Source organism: Lepus europaeus, chromosome 18, assembly GCF_033115175.1.
Source record: "Lepus europaeus isolate LE1 chromosome 18, mLepTim1.pri, whole genome shotgun sequence".
Classification (NCBI taxonomy): domain Eukaryota; kingdom Metazoa; phylum Chordata; class Mammalia; order Lagomorpha; family Leporidae; genus Lepus; species Lepus europaeus.
Window position 1 is genome coordinate 48,810,292 of NC_084844.1, and position 19,234 is coordinate 48,829,525.

The 19,234-nt window shown below is 43.6% G+C and overlaps 1 protein-coding gene across 4 annotated transcripts in view; it reads right to left on the reverse strand.

Moving 5' to 3' along the window:
* Positions 1-19,234, reverse strand: part of ZZEF1 (zinc finger ZZ-type and EF-hand domain containing 1) — a 127,634-nt gene that overhangs the window by 87,985 nt on the left and 20,415 nt on the right. For all 4 annotated transcript variants that reach the window (XM_062175259.1, XM_062175257.1, XM_062175258.1 and 1 more), the window contains exons 3-10: positions 16,735-16,929; positions 13,347-13,518; positions 11,782-11,981; positions 10,235-10,445; positions 7,233-7,349; positions 6,085-6,263; positions 3,894-3,992; positions 85-176 (exon numbers count right to left, since the gene is read on the reverse strand). In XM_062175259.1, coding sequence (XP_062031243.1) covers positions 85-176; positions 3,894-3,992; positions 6,085-6,263; positions 7,233-7,349; positions 10,235-10,445; positions 11,782-11,981; positions 13,347-13,518; positions 16,735-16,929 — 1,265 coding nt within the window. The remainder of the gene's footprint in view (positions 1-84; positions 177-3,893; positions 3,993-6,084; positions 6,264-7,232; positions 7,350-10,234; positions 10,446-11,781; positions 11,982-13,346; positions 13,519-16,734; positions 16,930-19,234) is intronic.

The window sequence follows — 19,234 nt, forward strand, 5'->3', positions numbered from 1 at the left end:
CAATGACATGGACCTCTGAAACATAAAACATTTACTAAGAAACAATAAAAATAACATGCTTAAAGAAGGTAGCACAGGAATTACCATAATTCTGATCTGTGTAACTTGGATGGCAGAGTCAGTTCCTGTAGAAAAAATAGTGCTTGCTCTGGTTTTTCCAGTCTCCGTAAGAAAACCTAAAGAAGGGAAAAACTAAAGTTAGGATGAATGACTCGTTTTAATAATCCCAAGACCTAAGATCTCTAAAAACAAACCAGATTCTCTGAAGCAGGGGAGTAAGTTCATCTGGTACCTTCATAAAAATCAGAAAAAATGTCCCCTTTGGACAGATGCAACCCACTGATGAAGCCCTAAGTAAGCAAAGCACTGGCCAGGTTCCACTTCTTCAGGCAAAATCCCCACAGCCTTACAGGTACCCCTGCTCCAACAATAAAGAAATAAACACCTCAAGTCAGTTTCAAAGATGTTCTGTCACCAAAGACTGTGAAACGAACAGAAAATGATCACTGGGCGTCCCCTTGAATGCATTCCTTGGGTTATCTCCACTTACGCTGACTCCAAGCTGTTGTACACTTCTCTGTGTTCTAGCATACTGATAGTAATGTACATGATTCATGTGCTCAGAAATTAAAACATTGTGTTGTATGGAAATGTAGCTGATTATTCCTAATGGATGCCGAAAAATTTGGAATCTAATCATAAATTAATTTCAGCATTACTATTGGTTTACATATTTTATAAATTCTCTCTTGAATTGTCTGTAACATCTTTCTGCTTCCCTCAATAATTAATAAGCTAAAAAAAAAGTGTGACATGAGTCCATCAATACTTGTATGAGAGTCATGATTTATCCCAGTAGTTGTTGTTAATTATCCTCTAACAACTCACAAAAAGCTGTACTAGAGCCAAGGCCACCTTTCTGTAGCCTTTACCATCTGTAAATGACGTATCTCACAGACACACTCGAGTCAGTGCTAATTAATCATTCTTCCTGGGGCTCTGAATTGTTCTCAACTGCTCTGCCTATCAAAATAAGGAGACTAAGACTAATCCACACAGCTAATTTCATTTCAATGGTTCAATAAAACAAAAATTTATGAAGTTGAGTCTCCAAATTATGTGCAAAATTTGTCACCAAAATCAAGGAAACTAAATTCAAAGGAATCTTTACTAATTCGTAAAAACTATTATATGATATAGTTCCACCAAACATTAATTCTGTAGACAATTTTAGAAACCATATTGCCAGAAATGCACACAAGTCTAATAACAGAACTAAAAACCACCCCAATTATTTTGTCACCTTTCCCCGGAGGTCAGATGTCTCTATTTAAAGAAAGGCTGAAATACTGCCTAGAAGTTAGATGATTAATCAGCAATTTTAGTCAGTGACAACAAAGTAACTGAAGTCAATAATTTAAGTCAACAGAATCAGACAGCTTTTAAATAACACTGCCACCAAACACATACTTAAGTTTAAAAAAAAAAAAAAAACAGGTCAAAACAAATATATGAACACCACTATAAAACATAAAATCTTTGTTTTTCCTTTTCTTGGTGAGAAATCAGGTCACATATGAAATTGTGATATTTGAATCTACAACTGTTTTTGACATCTTCCTTTTACTTGCTAAATTTATTCTTTAAAAAGACAGGAATAATCATGGATTTCAAAGCTTTAAAAATCTACCACTGCAAAACCTATTGGCCTGGGCTGGAGCTGTGGAGTGGTAGGTTAAGCCTTCGCCTGCAATGCCGGATCCCATAAGGGTGCTGGTTTGAGTCCCAGATGCTCTGATCCTGATCCAGCTTCCTGCTGATGTGCCTGGGAAAGCAGAAGATGGCCCAAGTGCTTGGGCCCCTGCACCCACATGGGAGACCTGGATGAAGCTCCCAGTTCCTGGCTTCAGCCTGACCCAGCCCATTTGGGGAATGAACCAGCAGCTAGAAGATTCTCTCTCTCTCTCTCTCTCTCTCTCTCTCTCTCTCTCTCTCTCTCGGAATGAACCAGCAGCTAGAAGATTCTCTCTCTCTCTCTCGCTCTCTCTCTCTCTTTCTCTCTCTCTCTCTCTCACACACACACACACACACTCACTCTCACTCTCTCTGTATCTCTGCCTTTTAAATAAATAAATCTTTAAAAACAAAACCAAACCTATTGGCCAGTGTAGCAGACTAAAAGGCAGTGGTACCAGGAACATAAGCCCTCCAGGTGCCAGCACTCCAGTTCTCTGGGCACTCCATGAGCACTGTAGTGCACTTGTCCATATCTGCCATTCGAAGTGCACCTGTGAAAAGAGCTTTTACTCCTCTAAAGGGAAGAAAAAAAATCACTCCTTAATACCCAACAGTCCTGGCTGTGAGAACTCGCCCTATCCTATCTCTCTAGACTCATTTTTGTACCAGAGCAAGACAGACCAACATGGAAGCTGAAGAAGAAGAAACAATGATGGCTAGGAAGGAGTGCCTGTGAGGAAATGCACCCATTCACACAGCACTCTCACACTTCTAAGAACCACAACAGAATAACAAAACCACAGATTACAGCTGGATTTTACAAATCTACTCATTTAGGGCATAGCAGGTGGAGCTGCCACCTGCAGTGCCGGCACCCCATACTGGTGTCAGTTCAAGACCCTGTTGCTCTACTTCTGATCCAGCTCTCAGCTATGGCCTGGGAAAGCAGTAGAAGATGGCTCAAGTCCTTGGGCTCCTGCACCCACGTGGGAGACCTGGAAGAAGCTCCTGGCTCCTGGCTTCTGATTGGCCCAGCTCTGGCCATTGCGGCCATTTGGGAAGCGAGTCAGCAGCTGGGAGACCCTCTCTGTCTCTGTCTCTACCTCTCTGTAACTCTGCCTTTCAAATAAATAAATCAATCTTTAAAAAAAAGATAACATGATAAATTAAAAAAAAAGATAAGCTAAACTTAAAAATGATGACTTTTTGTATTCCAAGTGGAAGATCCTCATTTTTGAGAACATCAATTTTGAAGAGGCTTCTGGCCCTCAAATATTGATAAGTTGTGACAGGTCATTAACATCTAGACAGATTATAACTAAGACATACAAACTGTTCAGAAGCCATGACCAACTGAAAAGCAATCTCAGGTAGAGACTGCACACCTCACGAATGTCAAAAAGATCAGAATGTGGGGTGGGTGTTTGACACAGCAGTGAAGTTGCTGCCTGGAATGCCCAAAAGCCACATCTGAGTGCCTGGGTTCAAGTTCTGGCTCCTCTACTTCCTTTGTTTTTTTGTTTTGTTTTGTTTTGTTTTTTGACAGGCAGAGTGGACAGTGAGAGAGAGAGACAGAGAGAAAGGTCTTCCTTTGCCGTTGGTTCACCCTCCAATGGCCACCGCGGCCGGCGCACCACGCTGATCCGAAGCCAGGAGCCAGGTGCTTCTCCTGGTCTCCCATGGGGTGCAGGGCCCAAGGACTTGGGCCATCCTCCACTGCACTCCTGGGCCATAGCAGAGAGCTGGCCTGGAAGAGGGGCAACCGGGACAGAATCCGGCGCCCCAATTGGGACTAGAACCCGGTGTGCTGGCGCCACAGGCAGAGGATTAGCCTATTGAGCCGTGGCGCCGGCCGTCCTCTACTTCCTATACACCTGCTAATGCACATCCTGACAGGCAGTAGGTGATGGCTCAAGTACTTGGGTCTCTGTGACTCATGTTGGAGACTGCATGGAGTTCTGGGCTCCTGATTTCAATTTGGTCCAGCTCTGGCTAAAGCAGCCATTTGGGGAGGGAAGCAGTGGATAGATCTCTTTTTGCCTTCAAAGAATATGAAAATAAATAACTTTAATGAAAAAACAAAAACAGAAAATCAGAATGTAACTTCACACAGCTGTCCTCTGAGCACACTGGAGACAGACAGTCCCACCACTCACCATCCCTTGTCCATGGCTCAACAAGCAGGTTTTCAGGGCCTGACTTCTCTTCTTTCCCTTTGACATCACAGGCCTGAAGAGTCAACTGGAGAGGTTTACCTGACAAAGAAAAGACAGAGAATCCTGAAACTAGCACTGTGAAAACATAAAAACAAGTCTGAGGATCTGTGGAAATGGAGGACCTGTCATCACCCAGGCTGCTAACTACAGATTTGCCCATTCATGGGTGTCAGACTGAGTGGTTAAGACATTACATTCCGTATCAGCATACCTAGATCTTATACCTGGCTCTACCCCGAATACAGCTCCTGCTAATATAGATTCTGGGAGGCAGCAGTGATGTTCAAGTTATAGGGTTCCTGACACCCGTGTGGGAGACCCACATCGACTTCCAGTCCCCAGCTTCAGCCTGGTCCCACCCCCATTGTTGCAAGCTCTCTCTCTCTCTCTCAAATACATACATACAATAATTAATCACCTGTTCAAAAGCTAAAATAGGCAGTAATATCAAACAAAACTTGACACTATCTCTTTGTGCTTTTCTGAAAGAGACAAAGCATAGCTTATGTCCTGGAGTGATTCTAAGGAGAGGCCGTGAGCTCTCTGTCTCTCTGTGTTGCTCTGCCTTTCAAATAAGATGAAAAAAAATAAATAAATAAACATTCTTTTAAATTCAGGCAAATTTTGAAGGTTTCAAAAATTATAAGACTCAACTTTTGCTAAAATGATCTAAAAGCTTTTTTTTTTTTTTTTAATAATGATATAAATAGGGGCTGGCACTGTGGCATAGGTTAAGCCTCCGTCTGTGATGTCGGCATCCCATATGGGCCCCACAGTCCCGGATGCTATACTTCTGATCCAGCTGCCTGTTAATATGCCTGGGAAGGCCATAGAAGATGGTCCAAGTGCTTGGGCTCCTGCACCCATGTGGGAGACCTGGAAGAAGCTCCTGGCTCCTGGCTTCTGATTGGCCCAACTCCAGCCATTGCAGTCATCTGGGGAGTGAATTGGCAGATGGAAGACCTCTTCTCTCTCTCTGCCTATAACTCTGCCTCTCAAACAAATAAATCTTTTTTTTTTTTAATCTAGGGTATTTAAAAAAATAATGTAATGAGTATCCATTACCCATGTAATGAGTACCCATTACCTATGTACCTACTACATAGCCCAGAACTAGAACATTCTTAAAAAAAAAATGTATACTTCCCCTTTGCATTCCTCAACTATCCACTGTTAAACAACCATTAATCTGCATGGCAAGTTTTTCTGGAAAACTTCAGCTCCAGACACTATCTAGCCCTCTCATCCAGCCATGTCTCTCCTGACCCCTTCCCTTCCAAAAAAGGGAAAAAAAAAAAAAAAAAAAAAAAAAAAAAAAAAAAAAAAAAGAGCTTTCCCTAGTTAGGAGACAGATTTGATTGACAAAACATCATCAACTGTCTGACTTTAAAAGCTAAACATTAAGTTTATTAAGACAAAGCTCCATACATCATGGAAGAAATATCACAGTAAAGTCTCCATTACTGAGGAGGGCAGGATCTGACGCCGCATTTGGACAAAAGCTTTACCACTGGAGGCTGGAATAGCAAACAGTCACCCCTCATATGCCAACTGCAGGCAGCTGGGAGTAGTTGTGTGGGTTCCTGTGCTGAGATGGATTAGGAGGCCCCAAAGGAGGCTCGGAGAAAATGCTAGGATGGGTTACCGCCGGCCTGGAAGGGAAAGCCATGGCAAGCACTGACATGAGTCCTTTCTGGCAATTGCAAGGGGGTGCAGAGCGAAGCATTCTGCATCATGTCTCCCTAGATTCCTCCTTCCTCCAGATGGCAACTCCAACATCCCAGCTCTCCTGATCTACACAGTAAGACTCTCCAGTACTCCACCAAAGACGTGTTCAAGCCATCACCAAACTTAAGTGATTATGTCAGTGTATCTTGGGAGTATAGCCCAGGGGACACTCTGGGCTCCTTTTCTGCTTATCCTGCCATAAATGAACCAATTTCCTCTTCTTCCTCCCAAACCCAGTCAGTCACATCCTTACAGGATATGTTTATCCAGGAATCATGGAACAACTACAACAACCCAGTCTACAAACTACCCCAAAATACTAGAGATGTCAGGAGGTCATGTGGTGAGGATGGCTGTAGGATGTGTCTAGTGCTGGCCCCTCTAGCACGCCCAGGTCATTTACCATATTTGAGGAGCAGGTTCTGCCTGACTGACGCCATGGATGAGATGAGGGAGGAGGCTTCGTACTGTGTGTCCAGGTGGTCAGTGATGGTACAAAGAGAGCTCATCACTTTGGCAACACTTCCTCTTGCTAGTGCAAAAGCCAGAAGAGTGAGTTCTACCTCTGGTGTAGAACAGCAGCTAGAAACAGAGAACACAAAACTCCACTGCTTAAAAACATGAGAAGATCCAGGTAGTCCAATTCCCATATAATTGGCTACTATAAGTAAAATTAGCCTGTCATATGCTTTCTATATGTTTATGAGAAATTGTCTTTCAACTCCCTTAAGATAATTTAAGGAAAAACTAAATCAATCCAAAGGACGAGGGAATGAAGCCCTCACTTCCATAAGTGTAATCTACAAGCATCACTAATACTGATGAGCCAAAAATAAAGGCATTGCTGTGACAAGCCCATGCTGTTAAGGAGCCGTGGGTAAGGAATTGGGAAGGTCAGAGTCGAGCGTTTATTCCTTGAGGGACCAAAATGTTTACATCAGCTTCCCCTCAAACTTTCCTGGCTTTTTAAATACATGGCACTGAAACCTCTGTCTAGGTGACTCAGGGACCAGTGTGTCCTCTGATATGGGGATGACCTGAGGGCTCCCTGAGGCAAAGTTGAGTGTCCCCACACCACGTGAGCCCTTCTGCTAATCTCCCAAAGTGCCCTTCCCAAGTTCCACTGAGAATCAGGCTCACCGGACCCACGTGTAAAAGTACCCAGGCTCTGGGGAAAGGTCATAGGCTGGGGTCACAATGAACAGAGAGGCTCTGCATTTGGTTGTAGCTGATCAGGGCTATCCCCCTACACACACACACACACACACACACACCCATCCCCTGCCCCAGTTCTTGACGTCAGCAACACTGCTAATATTGGAGTTTGGATGGGTGAACTATTATTTCACTCTCTTCAGTTGCTGAAAATGAACCATTTTTAGTGGTGATCTTTTGAAGGTTAAAATATGCTTTTTTTTTATTTAATAAATGTGAATTTACAAAGTGCAACTTTTGTATTGTTGTGGCTTTCTAAAATATGCTTTAAAAAGAGTTAACAACAGATACACCCTCTATCCCCAGAAAGAGATCACTCCCCAACCTTGACTGTACCTAGTTATCCTTAGGAGGAAACTGTCCACTTCTTCCAGAACGTTGGGAGAGAGGAAAGTTGAGAAATCTGTGGATCCTGGTGAGAGGGACAGTGGGGGCATGTGCTGCAGGGCCTTCCTAAGAAACAAAGTATGGATTCAGCACAAGGCCAGGCATAGTGTCAGACACAGAATAAACCAGTTAGAGCTCGTTGTGATCAATCCCTCGTCCACAGATAGAATGTCTACAGAGAATGTGGTACCCAACATAACAAATTAGGCTTTTCCCCAGGAGACAGACTGCTAAGTAGTTTAATTGGGTTCTTTTATTCTTCTTCCTCAAGAGTTCCATTTTCCTTAGCAAAGCTTATTTAACTCTATGGAATCCACTACTCTTTTTAAGTAGTGTGAACAAAGGACACACGTGCTATAGAAAACCCTGGACTTCTTAAAAACAAAACAAAACAAAACAAAAAACTGACCCCAGAGGCACAGTTGTTAGTCACTCCATAGAAAACATTTTATACACAACATCTTTTTTTATTCATAAAAAATAAAGTTATTATGTTATTATTTATTTGAAAGGTAGAGCAATAGAGAGAGAGAGAGAGAGAATCTCTTCCATCCACTGGTTCACACCCCACATTTCCTCAAACCAGGGCTGGGTCAGACTGAAGCCAAGAGCCAGTAATTCCATCCAGGTCTCCCACAAGGGTGACAGGGACCCAAGCACTTGGACCACCATCTGCTGTGTCTCAAGGTGTAGCGGGAAGCTGGATGGGAAACAGAGTCTGGACTTGATCCCAGGCATTCTGATACAGAACGCACATGTGCCAGGCAGAGGCTTAACCCACTGTGCCACAATGCCAGTCCCTACACATAGGCTCTTTGGGCTCTATGGAATCTGAAAACATGTCGTAAACAAATCAACACCAATCTTTTTTTTTTTTTTTTTTGACAGGCAGAGTGGACAGTGAGAGACAGAAAGGTCTTCCTTTGCCGTTGGTTCACCCTTCAATGGCTGCCACAGCTGGTGCCCTGCGACTGGCACACCGCACTGATCCAAAGCCAGGAGCCAGGTGCTTCTCCTGGTCTCCCATGGGGTGCAGGGCCCAACCACTTGGGCCATTATCCACTGCCTTCGCGGGCCACAGCAGAGAGCTGGCCTGGAAGAGGGGCAACCGGGACAGAATCTGGTGCCCCGACCAGGACTAGAACCCAGTGTGCCGGCGCCGCAGGCAGAGGATTAGCCTATTGAGCCACGGCGCCAGCCTGTTCATGATTCTTGGCCTTTTACCTTTATCTCTGTCTTAAAGTTTCTCTTTTGTTGTTTCTTCTTAAAGTTATCTTTCTGAATTCCCTAACAGCTTTACCTTCTCTGAACTAGCAGTCATCTTACAAACTTATGCAATAATTAATGGGTCCTACTATGTGCCAGCAACTGTGCTATATGAGTATACTATGAAAATCTTGAAAATATGGCATGGATATCTAAGAAATAATTCAAAAATCTACAATTGACATTTTACAGTAACAGTAATGAGAAAGCCTGAAACAATTTTATTTCTACATTTCAAAGTAAAGATAATACAGAAAGCTAACACAGGGTCGGCTTCCTCACAGCTCCAATTTCTTTTTCCATCTACACAATAGCCATCTTTGGGCTACATCAGCATGGCAGCTCATGTCAGATGCACATCATCAATGAGTAGCATATGAGTAGCATACAGTCATTTATTGAATATATTTTCACTGACACAAGTAAACACTTACAGAGTATGTCCCCAAATGTTTTTTTTTCTTATTTTTTCCCTTACTGTCCTTTTTTTTTCAATAATTGTTTTACAATTTTAGAGTAATTTTAGACTATTGGTTTTTAAAAGTCAGCAGTATATGAAAATACCATTGCAGATGAACTACACAACTGAGCAGGCAAATAAACTTTAAAATATGCCCATTCTTGGGGCAGGTGTTGTGGTGCACCAGGCTGAGCTGCCTTTTATGACACCAGCATTCCATATCAGAGTGCTGGTTCAAACTGCAGCTGCTCTATTTCCAATCCAGCTCCCAACTAATGTGCCTGGGAAAGCAGGGGAGGATGATCCGACCGCTTGGGCCCCTGCCACCCACGTGGGAGACTTGGATGGAGTTCCAGGGTCCTGGCTGCGGCCTGGCCCAGCCCTGGCTGTTGCAGACATTTGAGGAATGAACCAGCAGATAGATGACCTCTTTCCCTCTCTCTGTCACTGCCTTTCAAATAAATAAATATTTGATGAACAAAAAGATGTCTAGAGAATCCAGTTACCAGCAACCTCTTTTTGGATGATACCTTGATAGCCTACAGTAATGTGCCTATTATGAGTAATTAAACTCACATATGATCCTAATATTTCATTGCCATTGACACTAATGCTTTCTGTTTTGTATGTTATTCTTGGCTTTTTGTTCTAAGTATTTTAAGTCAAAGTGCTTCATATTTCAACATAAAGCAGTATAGCATACTTAAAAAGATTCCACTCGTTAGTGAACAGAGCTCTCAACCTGGGAGTCCAAGACCTACATTCAAACTGATCAGTCACCACTTCGTCAAGCATTCTCAGCAAAGGTTGCAACATCCTCACTCACAAAATGAGGATAATTTTTACATGTACATTTCATTATCGGTGGCTAAAATACCAGACAGCTTTTCCAAGTGTTTTATCTGATATTAAGGACTATATAAATGGGACTCCAGCACCAGTGAGCTTCTCATAAGACTGGTGCACTCAGCGAGCTGATGAAGGATGTTGGGGACCTGGGAGGAGGGACAGGAAGGAGGAGAAGTGTGCTTCTTCAGACTCTGTGACGTCAGAACGTCAACCAAAGAAAGAGCCGCGTGGAACTGCCCGGCACAGAGAGCACCGGGGCACTCGGGGCTGAGAGCTGACTGAGCGGCTCTGGAGGAAGGCAGCGAGGTGAAGCTCCCTGAGGGTGGGGGAAGAACGAGTGCACCTTCGTGGACTGGCAACCCTGAGAGTGACTTACTGAGTGTTGTGCAGCACTGTCTGGACAAACGCGGGGTTCGTCTCCATGGAAGCCGTCACCAGAGAAGTCAGCAGAGACCAGTACCATATTGCAGAAGCATCTGAGACTGACACCCCAGACTTCTTAACTTTCTGAAAGCCAACAGCCCTCAGGCCGTGGATTCTAGTGTCACACCCATCGCTAAGACAACGTTTTATGTTAATCTGGACATCTGTTGGGCAAAAACAACAAATTCAGTATTGGATTAACTTCTAAAGTCCCATCAATGTTAGGTTCCCAACTAAAAACAAAATAGGAATTGAAATTTTGGAGAAAATTCTGAAGGTAAACTTTGGTGACAGAAATAATGTGTGTGATGGACTGAGTACATAATAGACTTGTCCCCAAAGCATCGACAAATCTAAGGGATTACAGGAATAGTATGTAACGATAAGGGTAGCTTAAATCTTTACATCATAAAAGTTCTTGGGAATTTATGAGCCTTGGAAATTACACGGAGCATTTTAAAAATCCTGACTGAATACAAGGCAAGAACATTTCTAGAATTTCTCCTAGAGTTCTGAGTTTGAATTGAGCTGTACAACAGTAGCTGCTCATGAGCAGTTATGAGAATTTCTTTTCTAATAATCAAATCCAAATAGGTGGCAGAGACATGACTCACTTTTAGGAGATGTCACAATTTTTTATTTGATTGTAAAGCAGGAGATGATAAGCTAAGAAGGACACAACTTAGAGAAAAGACCGCCACAGCATAAGACAGGAAGCTTCTACTTCACAAACTTAAACTACTTCTTTGCCTAGGGGTGAGACACAAAGACTCTACCTCCCTAGGCCTCAGTTCCTTTGAGCAAAGTAAGAACACTTCTTTTGGCCCAGGAAAGCATGAGAAGAAATGAGACAAAACATGAAGCATTCCGGCTCCCTGAATGAAATAAGCCTGGAAAGAAATCACAGAATTGTGATTATTTCCAAAATGCTAGGTGTGAAGCAAGGTTAAAATAATATAAAACTGGAAACAATCTAAATGTCCAAGAATAAAAGGTGTGTTAAATTAACGCATAACTGTACAACACTAAATAAAGGTGTTCATGAATATATGAGAATGCATTAAAAACATTACAAAGGAATATGTACAGAATATGTTTATAAAAATATATACAGATATACGTACACACATACATACAAGCCTATTTTTTAGAAAAGCTGTGTGTGGCTGTATACATACACATACACACACAAATACACAAACACAGCAAAAGGCCTGGAAGGATCCACACCAGGTAGTCACAATGACAATCCCTGGGTAATAGGATTCTTAGCACTTTTCTCATTTATATTTTTCTATTTTTCCAATAAGAAAAGAGAAATAAAATACTTTTAACTAAAAAAAAGGCTTTACTATGATTTTTAAAAACATGTACGATACGAAATAATGACCATTTTTATGTACATGATGAAAAACAAATCAAATCTCAAGAGAACATGAATAGCTTCTCCACCTCAGAGCCCTCACCCTTCCCCTGGCCATGGCCTTGTGTGGAACTCACAGAGCTGACTGATGTTGGCATTTTCCAGCAGTGTCACATAGCCAGTCACATTGCTGGGGATATGCACATCTCGGACTTCCTGAAGGTCACTGGGACCCCTCCCCACAGCCACCGTCACCTGCTGTGGCATGTAGCTCTGGTCAGTGGCAGCTACTGCAATGGACAGGTGCCTCAGCACAACATCTGGCTTCATTTTCAAGCTGGAAAACACAGAGAACAGAAACTGCAAATGTTCATATGGTCAAGAACTGGGCAGGGTTCATAAGCCACAATTCAATGATCTTATATTTGACATACAGACTCTCTTCCCAGTAGCAACTACCTTCACATGTTGGTTATGAATTTCAAAATCCTTATGATCTTCCTGAAACTCTAAAAATTTATCAGGTCAAAATTAATTTCCTATTTCCTTCTAGGCTATTAGTACAGGCAGGCAAGGAGAATATGGATAGTCTAACAAAATATATCTAGCAAGAAGCAAATTCTAAACTGTACTTGAACTGAGTAAACATGGATATTTCAATAAGGTCATGGAAAGTCAAACTAAAAAATAAATATATTTTGGTGCAAAAAATTTGAAATTCATAAATTATTATCCCATTAATAGGTACTTTTCTTGGACATTTTGAGTCCTCTCACATACAAAGACTTGCTCTTTGTTAAGAATTTGGGAGGGAGAGACAGTGAGCTAGTGAACATTCCCATCTTCTGTTTCACTCCCTAAATGCCTGCAGTGATTACGGCCAGGCAAGAGCAAAGCTGGAAACTGAATCCATGTTTCCCACATGGGTGGGAGGAACGTAATTACTGGAATCATCAACCTCGCCTCCAGGGGTCTGCATGAACAGGAAGCTGGAGTCACAGTCAGAGGTAGTTACTGAACCCAGGTCCTCTGATGTGGAACACGGGTGCTTTCATTCATTCATTCATTGGACAGATAGAGTTAGACAGTGAGAGAGAGAGAGACAGAGAGAAAGGTCTTCCTTCCATTGGTTCACCCCCCAAATGGCCGCCACGGCTGGTGTGCTGTGCCGATCCAAAGCCAGGAGCCAGGTGCTTCCTCCTGGTCTCCCATGTGGGCGCAGGGCCCAAGCACTTGGGCCATCCTCCACTGCTTTCCTGGGCCACAGCAGAGAGCTGGACTGGAAGAGGGGCAACCGGGACAGAATCCGGCGCCCCAACCGGGACTAGAACCCAGGGTGCTGGCGCCACAAGGATTAGCCTAGTGAGCCGCAGCGCCGGCCTTCATTGGCATCTTAACCACTACACCAAAAGCCTGCCCCAAGAAAGGATCTTAAAAAGTCAATCACATGTAAGAAAAGTATTTGCCCCTTGGGGTAGTCATTTTCCTGAGAAACTAGTGGAAAAGATCCGGAATCACTACCATAAAAAAAGTCAAAGGCTACTTCCTCCTTCACAATGTGAAGTAATGATCCACGGTTATGATCACAGGAACCAGGCTGCATGATTTTACACGATTCCTTCCACATGGTTCTTAAGAAACAACCAGGTAATTGAGTAGAAAACACTGCTAAATTTCATAAAACAAAGACTACAGTACTCACCGAATCCAGTGGGAGCGGGCACTGCCATCTGACTGCCAGTAAGAGGACGTTTCTCCATTAGTCATCTTGTCAATGTCTGCAGGGTTGGAGGATGTTTCTATATATGCATAGCACTTTGTTACTGACTTCAGTTTATCCATCTCTGGGCTTCTCGTTAAGTCTCCAGGGCTCTCTGCAGGATGAAAAACCAGCTTGTCCTATGACATCTTCCACAACGGGAAAAGGAGAGTCATTCAAAATATCTAACAGAAATGCTTGGTACCAAAGAGTGATGTTCTTTAAAATCTCCTTCCAGGGGACCCCGTGGCCAGGGACTGCCCTGTTACCTCCTGACAGGATGACACTTAAATCACTGACAAAGCCACGCCAAGAGAAGAAAACGACATCACAGCTTGAATTTACATCTTTAATTAGGAGTGAGGCTTTTTAAGCCACTTGTGTTTCTAGTCCAACTTTTTCCACATCCTTCAGGAACCCAGTCTTCCTTCTCGTCTCTGATCTTCTTGTCAATCCACACATTTTTACATACATTATATGATGTACGTATTTCAGCACATATAACAGCTAACACGTACTTGAGTGTTTCCTGTGAACTGGGCATTTTTCTATGCATTTTCTGTGTATTAATTCATTTTAGAAATGAGGAAACTAAGGGACAAAATTTATTGTTAAAATTTCTTCTGCAAATTGGCCAGTGCCATGGCTTAACAGGCTAATCCTCCGCCTTGTGGCGCCGGCACACCAGGTTCTAGTCCCGGTTGGGGCACCGGATTCTATCCCGGTTGCCCCTCTTCCAGGCCAGCTCTCTGCTGTGGCCCGGGAAGACAGTGGAGGATGGCCCAAGTGCTTGGGCCCTGCACCTGCATGGGAGACCAGGAGAAGCACCTGGCTCCTGGCTTCGGATCAGCACGATGCGCTGGCCGCAGCAGCCATTGGAAGGTGAACCAACGGCAAAAGGAAGACCTTTCTCTCTGTCTCTCTCTCTCACTGTCCACTCTGCCTGTCAAAAAAAAAAAAAAAAATTCTTCTGTAAATTAGAAAAAAAGTAGTCAATTGTGTAAGTAATGTGTTACAAAGTAGATCTACATTCCCTAAAATGTCATTTGTCTTTGTGCTTATATGTTTTGCTGTGAAGAACTTCAAAATTTCAGTCTAATTTATTAATTTTTTATTTTTTAGATTCTGGGTTTCATTACTTAGAAAGGCTGCCATACATTTTATAAAGTACTAGAACCTGGTGTGCTGATGCTGCAGGTAGAGGATTAGCCTATTGAGCTATGGCGCCGGCCCTAGTTAAAGTTTTTGATCCAAGTAAAATTTACATTAGTGAATGTAATGGGTTAAGAATTTATTTTGATCCCAGTAAAAAATAAGAGTGAGAATAAGAGAGGGAGGAGATGTACAGTTTGGCACATGTTCCCACGGATTTACCCCTAAGGGTAAAGCTAAAAACTTGCCATGGGACTCCAAATCCTATTAAGCTGGGTGGTACTAATGCCATCTTACTAGTTAAAGTGATCATTTTAAGTGTGTAACTGAACATATAGATAGGAATAAGTGTCAAAGGGATCACATAAATAAGACCAAGTGTCTGCTAATAACAATAGGTAGAATTAAAAAGGAGAGAAATGATTCAGCATGGGAAGTAGTCCATACAGCAGACTCATAGAATGACAAATGCCCTAAACAGCACTCTGACCTCAGAATCAGGCCTTAAGGCATTCAGATCTGGCTGAAAAGCCCATGAGAGCATTTCAGGCTTGGAAAGCCAAGATACTGTGGCTACATATGGATACACGAAGGATCTCTGTGAGTGAGATCCCAGTGGAAAGAAGGGGCCATCAAAGAAGGAGGTACTTTTCTCTGAAGGGAGGAGAGAACTTCCACTTTGCTTAAGGCCCTATCTAAATACTGACAGAATTTGTGGACTCAGAAGGCTTCCATAGCCTTGGCAGCTCACGACAAGAGCCTCAGGTGATCACTGACGTCATAAATAAGAGTGTCAATTGTTCAATCAACAATAGAAGTCACTGTGCACTTACTCCCCATGTAGGACCTCCGTGCTTAATGAGTTGTACTATGAGAATTAACTGTAAAACTTGTATTCAAACAAGGCCGGCGCCGTGGCTTAACAGGCTAATCCTCCGCCTTGCGGCACTGGCACACCGGGTTCTAGTCCCGGTCGGGGCGCCGGATTCTGTCTCGGTTGCCCCCCTTCCAGGCCAGCTCTCTGCTATGGCCCAGGAAGGCAGTGGAGGATGGCCCAAGTGCTTGGGCCCTGCACCTGCATGGGAGACCAGGAGAAGCACCTGGCTCCTGGCTTCGGATCAGCGTGATGTGCCGGCCGCAGCGGCCATTGGAGGGTGAACCAACGGCAAAAAGACCCTTCTCTCTGTCTCTCTCTCTCACTATCCACTCTGTCAAAAAAAAAACAAACAAAACAAAACAAAAAAACAACTTGTATTCAAACAGTAATTTATACTTTGTGTATCCGTGTGGGTGCAAACTGTTGAAACCTTTACTTAGTATATAGTTGGTGTTCTGCATATAAAGATAATTAAAAATGAATCTTAATGAAGAATGGGGTGAGAGAGGGAAAAGGAGGTAGGACAGGAAGGGGGTTGGGAGGGCGGATATGGGGGGAAGAACCACTATATTCCTAAAGCTGTACCTATGAAATTTGCATTTATTAAATAAAAGCTTTCTAAAAAAATTATTTTATTTTTTCTCCAAATGGCTAACGAGTTGCCCTAGCCCCAATTGTTGACAATTCACCTTTCCGTCTTGAATTGTAATGCTGACTTTATCTGTCGCCATCTGCCCACACACAGCTGGGCCTATTTCTGGACTCTACTATCTCTCACAGGTCTTCGTGTACACACATGCACGTTGCCCTCACTGAGTCTGCAGCAGCTCCCCTCGGTTACTCAGCAAATACAGCCTGACTATCTATATGACATGGTCCCAGGTTCTAGGGATAAGCAAGCTAACAAGACAGACAGAGTGCAAATAAATGCATAATGCTACAACTGCAGATTGTAGTGCTATTTAAAGCACCTCAAAGGTAGAGTGACCAGAACATGGTGAGTGGGAGGGGTTAATGAGAACAGCATGAAAAGGCATCCTTGAAGTTGCATCTGAGCAAAGAACTCAGTGATGAGAAACCAGTTGTTGGAGAAAGGGGAGAGAGAAAAAGGAGGGGAAGACGATGGAAGATGAGGAGCGAGGAAGGAAGCAAAATAAATCACTCTTAGGCTACAAACTGGTTACCATTATATTTTCAGAAATAAAGGCAGGGAGCAGGATTTGCTCATCCCATGAAGCACCACATTTAGAAGCAATGATGACACGGTATTTTCAGGAGACACACACACACATGCGCACTTACCCTTCTCTTTCTGCACAAGCTGCTCCAGAGCCTCCTTCAGGACGGAGGAGCGCATGGCGCACATGTTGTTGCAGTGCTCCAACAGTGGGTAGGGAATCAATGTGCTGGAGATGCGATTGCGGTGCAGGAAGCGCAGTATCATTGACGAGTGAATGCCAAGGCCTTCCTTTGACTCCGAAAATATGTCTGTGAAACCTAAACAGACATCAGCCATTTTTGGTGTTTTGGGGAAGCCACCACAATGGTTTCTACATCCTCTGCCTAGCAACCTATCTGAATGGGCTGAGTTCAAAACAACCATTAACAATGAATTAATTTCATTTTTAGAAGACTTACTGTTTTGCTTCAATCCAAATTTTAAAAACTAATAAGCACTTAAATACTAACTAGAAGTTTTCAGAAGTAGTTTTGCCTAGAGAATACAGAATAGAAACAAAGTGTATCACATTAGAGAGTTCAATTCATAACTGCTTTTATAATAAGCTGTATAAAAAAATGACAATGACAGCACTACCACTGCCACAATTTCTGACAGCATCTTAGAATTTGTAATATATTTCCACATACATCATCTCACTTGGTCCTCCTATAAGGGGAGAAGGTAGGAATGGAAGATAAGGCTCAGGTGACACACCAAGATATCCACAAGAAAGGAAGAGGATCAAGAACACCCCCCTCGCACTCCATGCAAGTGCTCCTTCTTTCACCCTCCGGAGTCTGTCCCGCCTGTCTACCCCTAAGGCCTCAAGTATCTTCTGCTCATACACCTACCTACCTATACATTCTAAGTGGCTCCTCGGCTGCCTCCCATGCACCATTAAGCCAAGGAATCTTTGAAAACACACAACAGGCCAGGTGCACCCTTTTTTAGAACTCTTTCCTGACTTTCTTTGTTGCTGTTGCCAAAGATGTATTTATTTATTTATTTGAAAGGCAGAGTTGGGGTGGGGGGAAAGAGAGATCTTCCATTCCCTGGTTCACTCCCCAAATAGTCCACCGGCCAGCGCTGAGCCAGCCTGAAGTCAGGAGCCAGGGGCTTCTTCAGAGTCTCCCATATGGGTGGCAGGGGCCCAAGCACCTGGGCCATCCTCTAGTGCTTTCCCAGATGCATTAGCAGGGAGCTGAATGGAAAGTGGAGCAGCTGGCGCCGTGGCTCAACAGGCTAATCCCCCGCCTTGCGGCGCCGGCACACCAGGTTCTAGTCCCGGTCTGGCACTGGATTCTGTTCCAGTTGCCCCTCTTCCAGGCCAGCTCTCTGCTATGGCCAGGGAGTGCAGTGGAGGATGGCCCAGGTCCTTGGGCCCTGCACCCCATGGGAGACCAGGAGAAGCACCTGGCTCCTGCCTTTGGATCAGCGCAGTGCGCCGGCAACGGTGGCCATTGGAGGGTGAACCAACGGCAAAGGAAGACCTTTGTCTCTGTCTCTCTCTCTCACTGCCCACTCTGCTTGTCAAAAAAAAAAAAGAAAGAAAGTGGAGCAGCTGGGACTCGATCCAGAGCTCATATGGGATTCTGGCATTGCAGGCGGTGGCTTTACCTGCTAAGCCACAGCACCAGACCCTCATTTCCTGATTCTTCATAGCCTACGTCAGCATGTCTCCAACCAAGGTACCCATAAGCCAGGAGTGCTAGAATTCAGTGAAGCAAGGATCAACATGGTCACTTCCCTGGAGCTCAGAATTATTTATAGATTTGAGGATTTTTTTCCTAATGAATCATAACATACCTAGCAAAAGTATGTATTATACATTAATTATATTATTATACAATATACATTATAATTGTACTGCTAGACAATTTTTCACAAACAGTACATTAATGTAAGCAGAACCCAGATCAAGACTCTAGAAGTTCTAGAAGTAAAACAAACAAATTTATTGGAGCAGAATGAAGCTCTACATTATATTTCAAAATCAAACATGAGAAATTCTGAACTCGAAGCTGCCCTTTTGGTTGTATCTCTACTTAAAATCCTGGAGACATCTGATTTCCAAAGACTCAAAAGTCTTTTTTTTTTTTTTTTTTTTTTTTTTTTTGACAGGAATAGTGGATAGTGAGAGAGAGAGAGAGACAGAGAGAAAGGTCTTCCTTTTTGCTGTTGGTTCACCCTCCAATGGCTGCTGCGGCCGGCGCATCGCGCTAATCCGAAGCCAGGAGCCAGGCGCTTCTCCCGGTCTCCCATGCGGGTGCAGGGCCCAAGGACTTGGGCCATCCTCCACTGCCTTCCCGGGCCATAGCAGAGAGCTGGCCTGGAAGAGGGGCAACCGGGATAGAATCCGGAGCCCCAACCGAGACTAGAACCCAGTGTGCCGGCGCCGCAAGGCGGAGGATTAGCCTTTTAAGCCATAGCGCCGGCAAAGACTCAAAAGTCTTAAGCAACCTCTTCCACCTCCCCAGTAATACCCAGGCCTCACATTGATGGCACTGCTGATGCCACACTGATGTGCTCAGAACCTATGGCAAACACAGATTGATTCTTGGACAGGCATGTGAGCCTAGT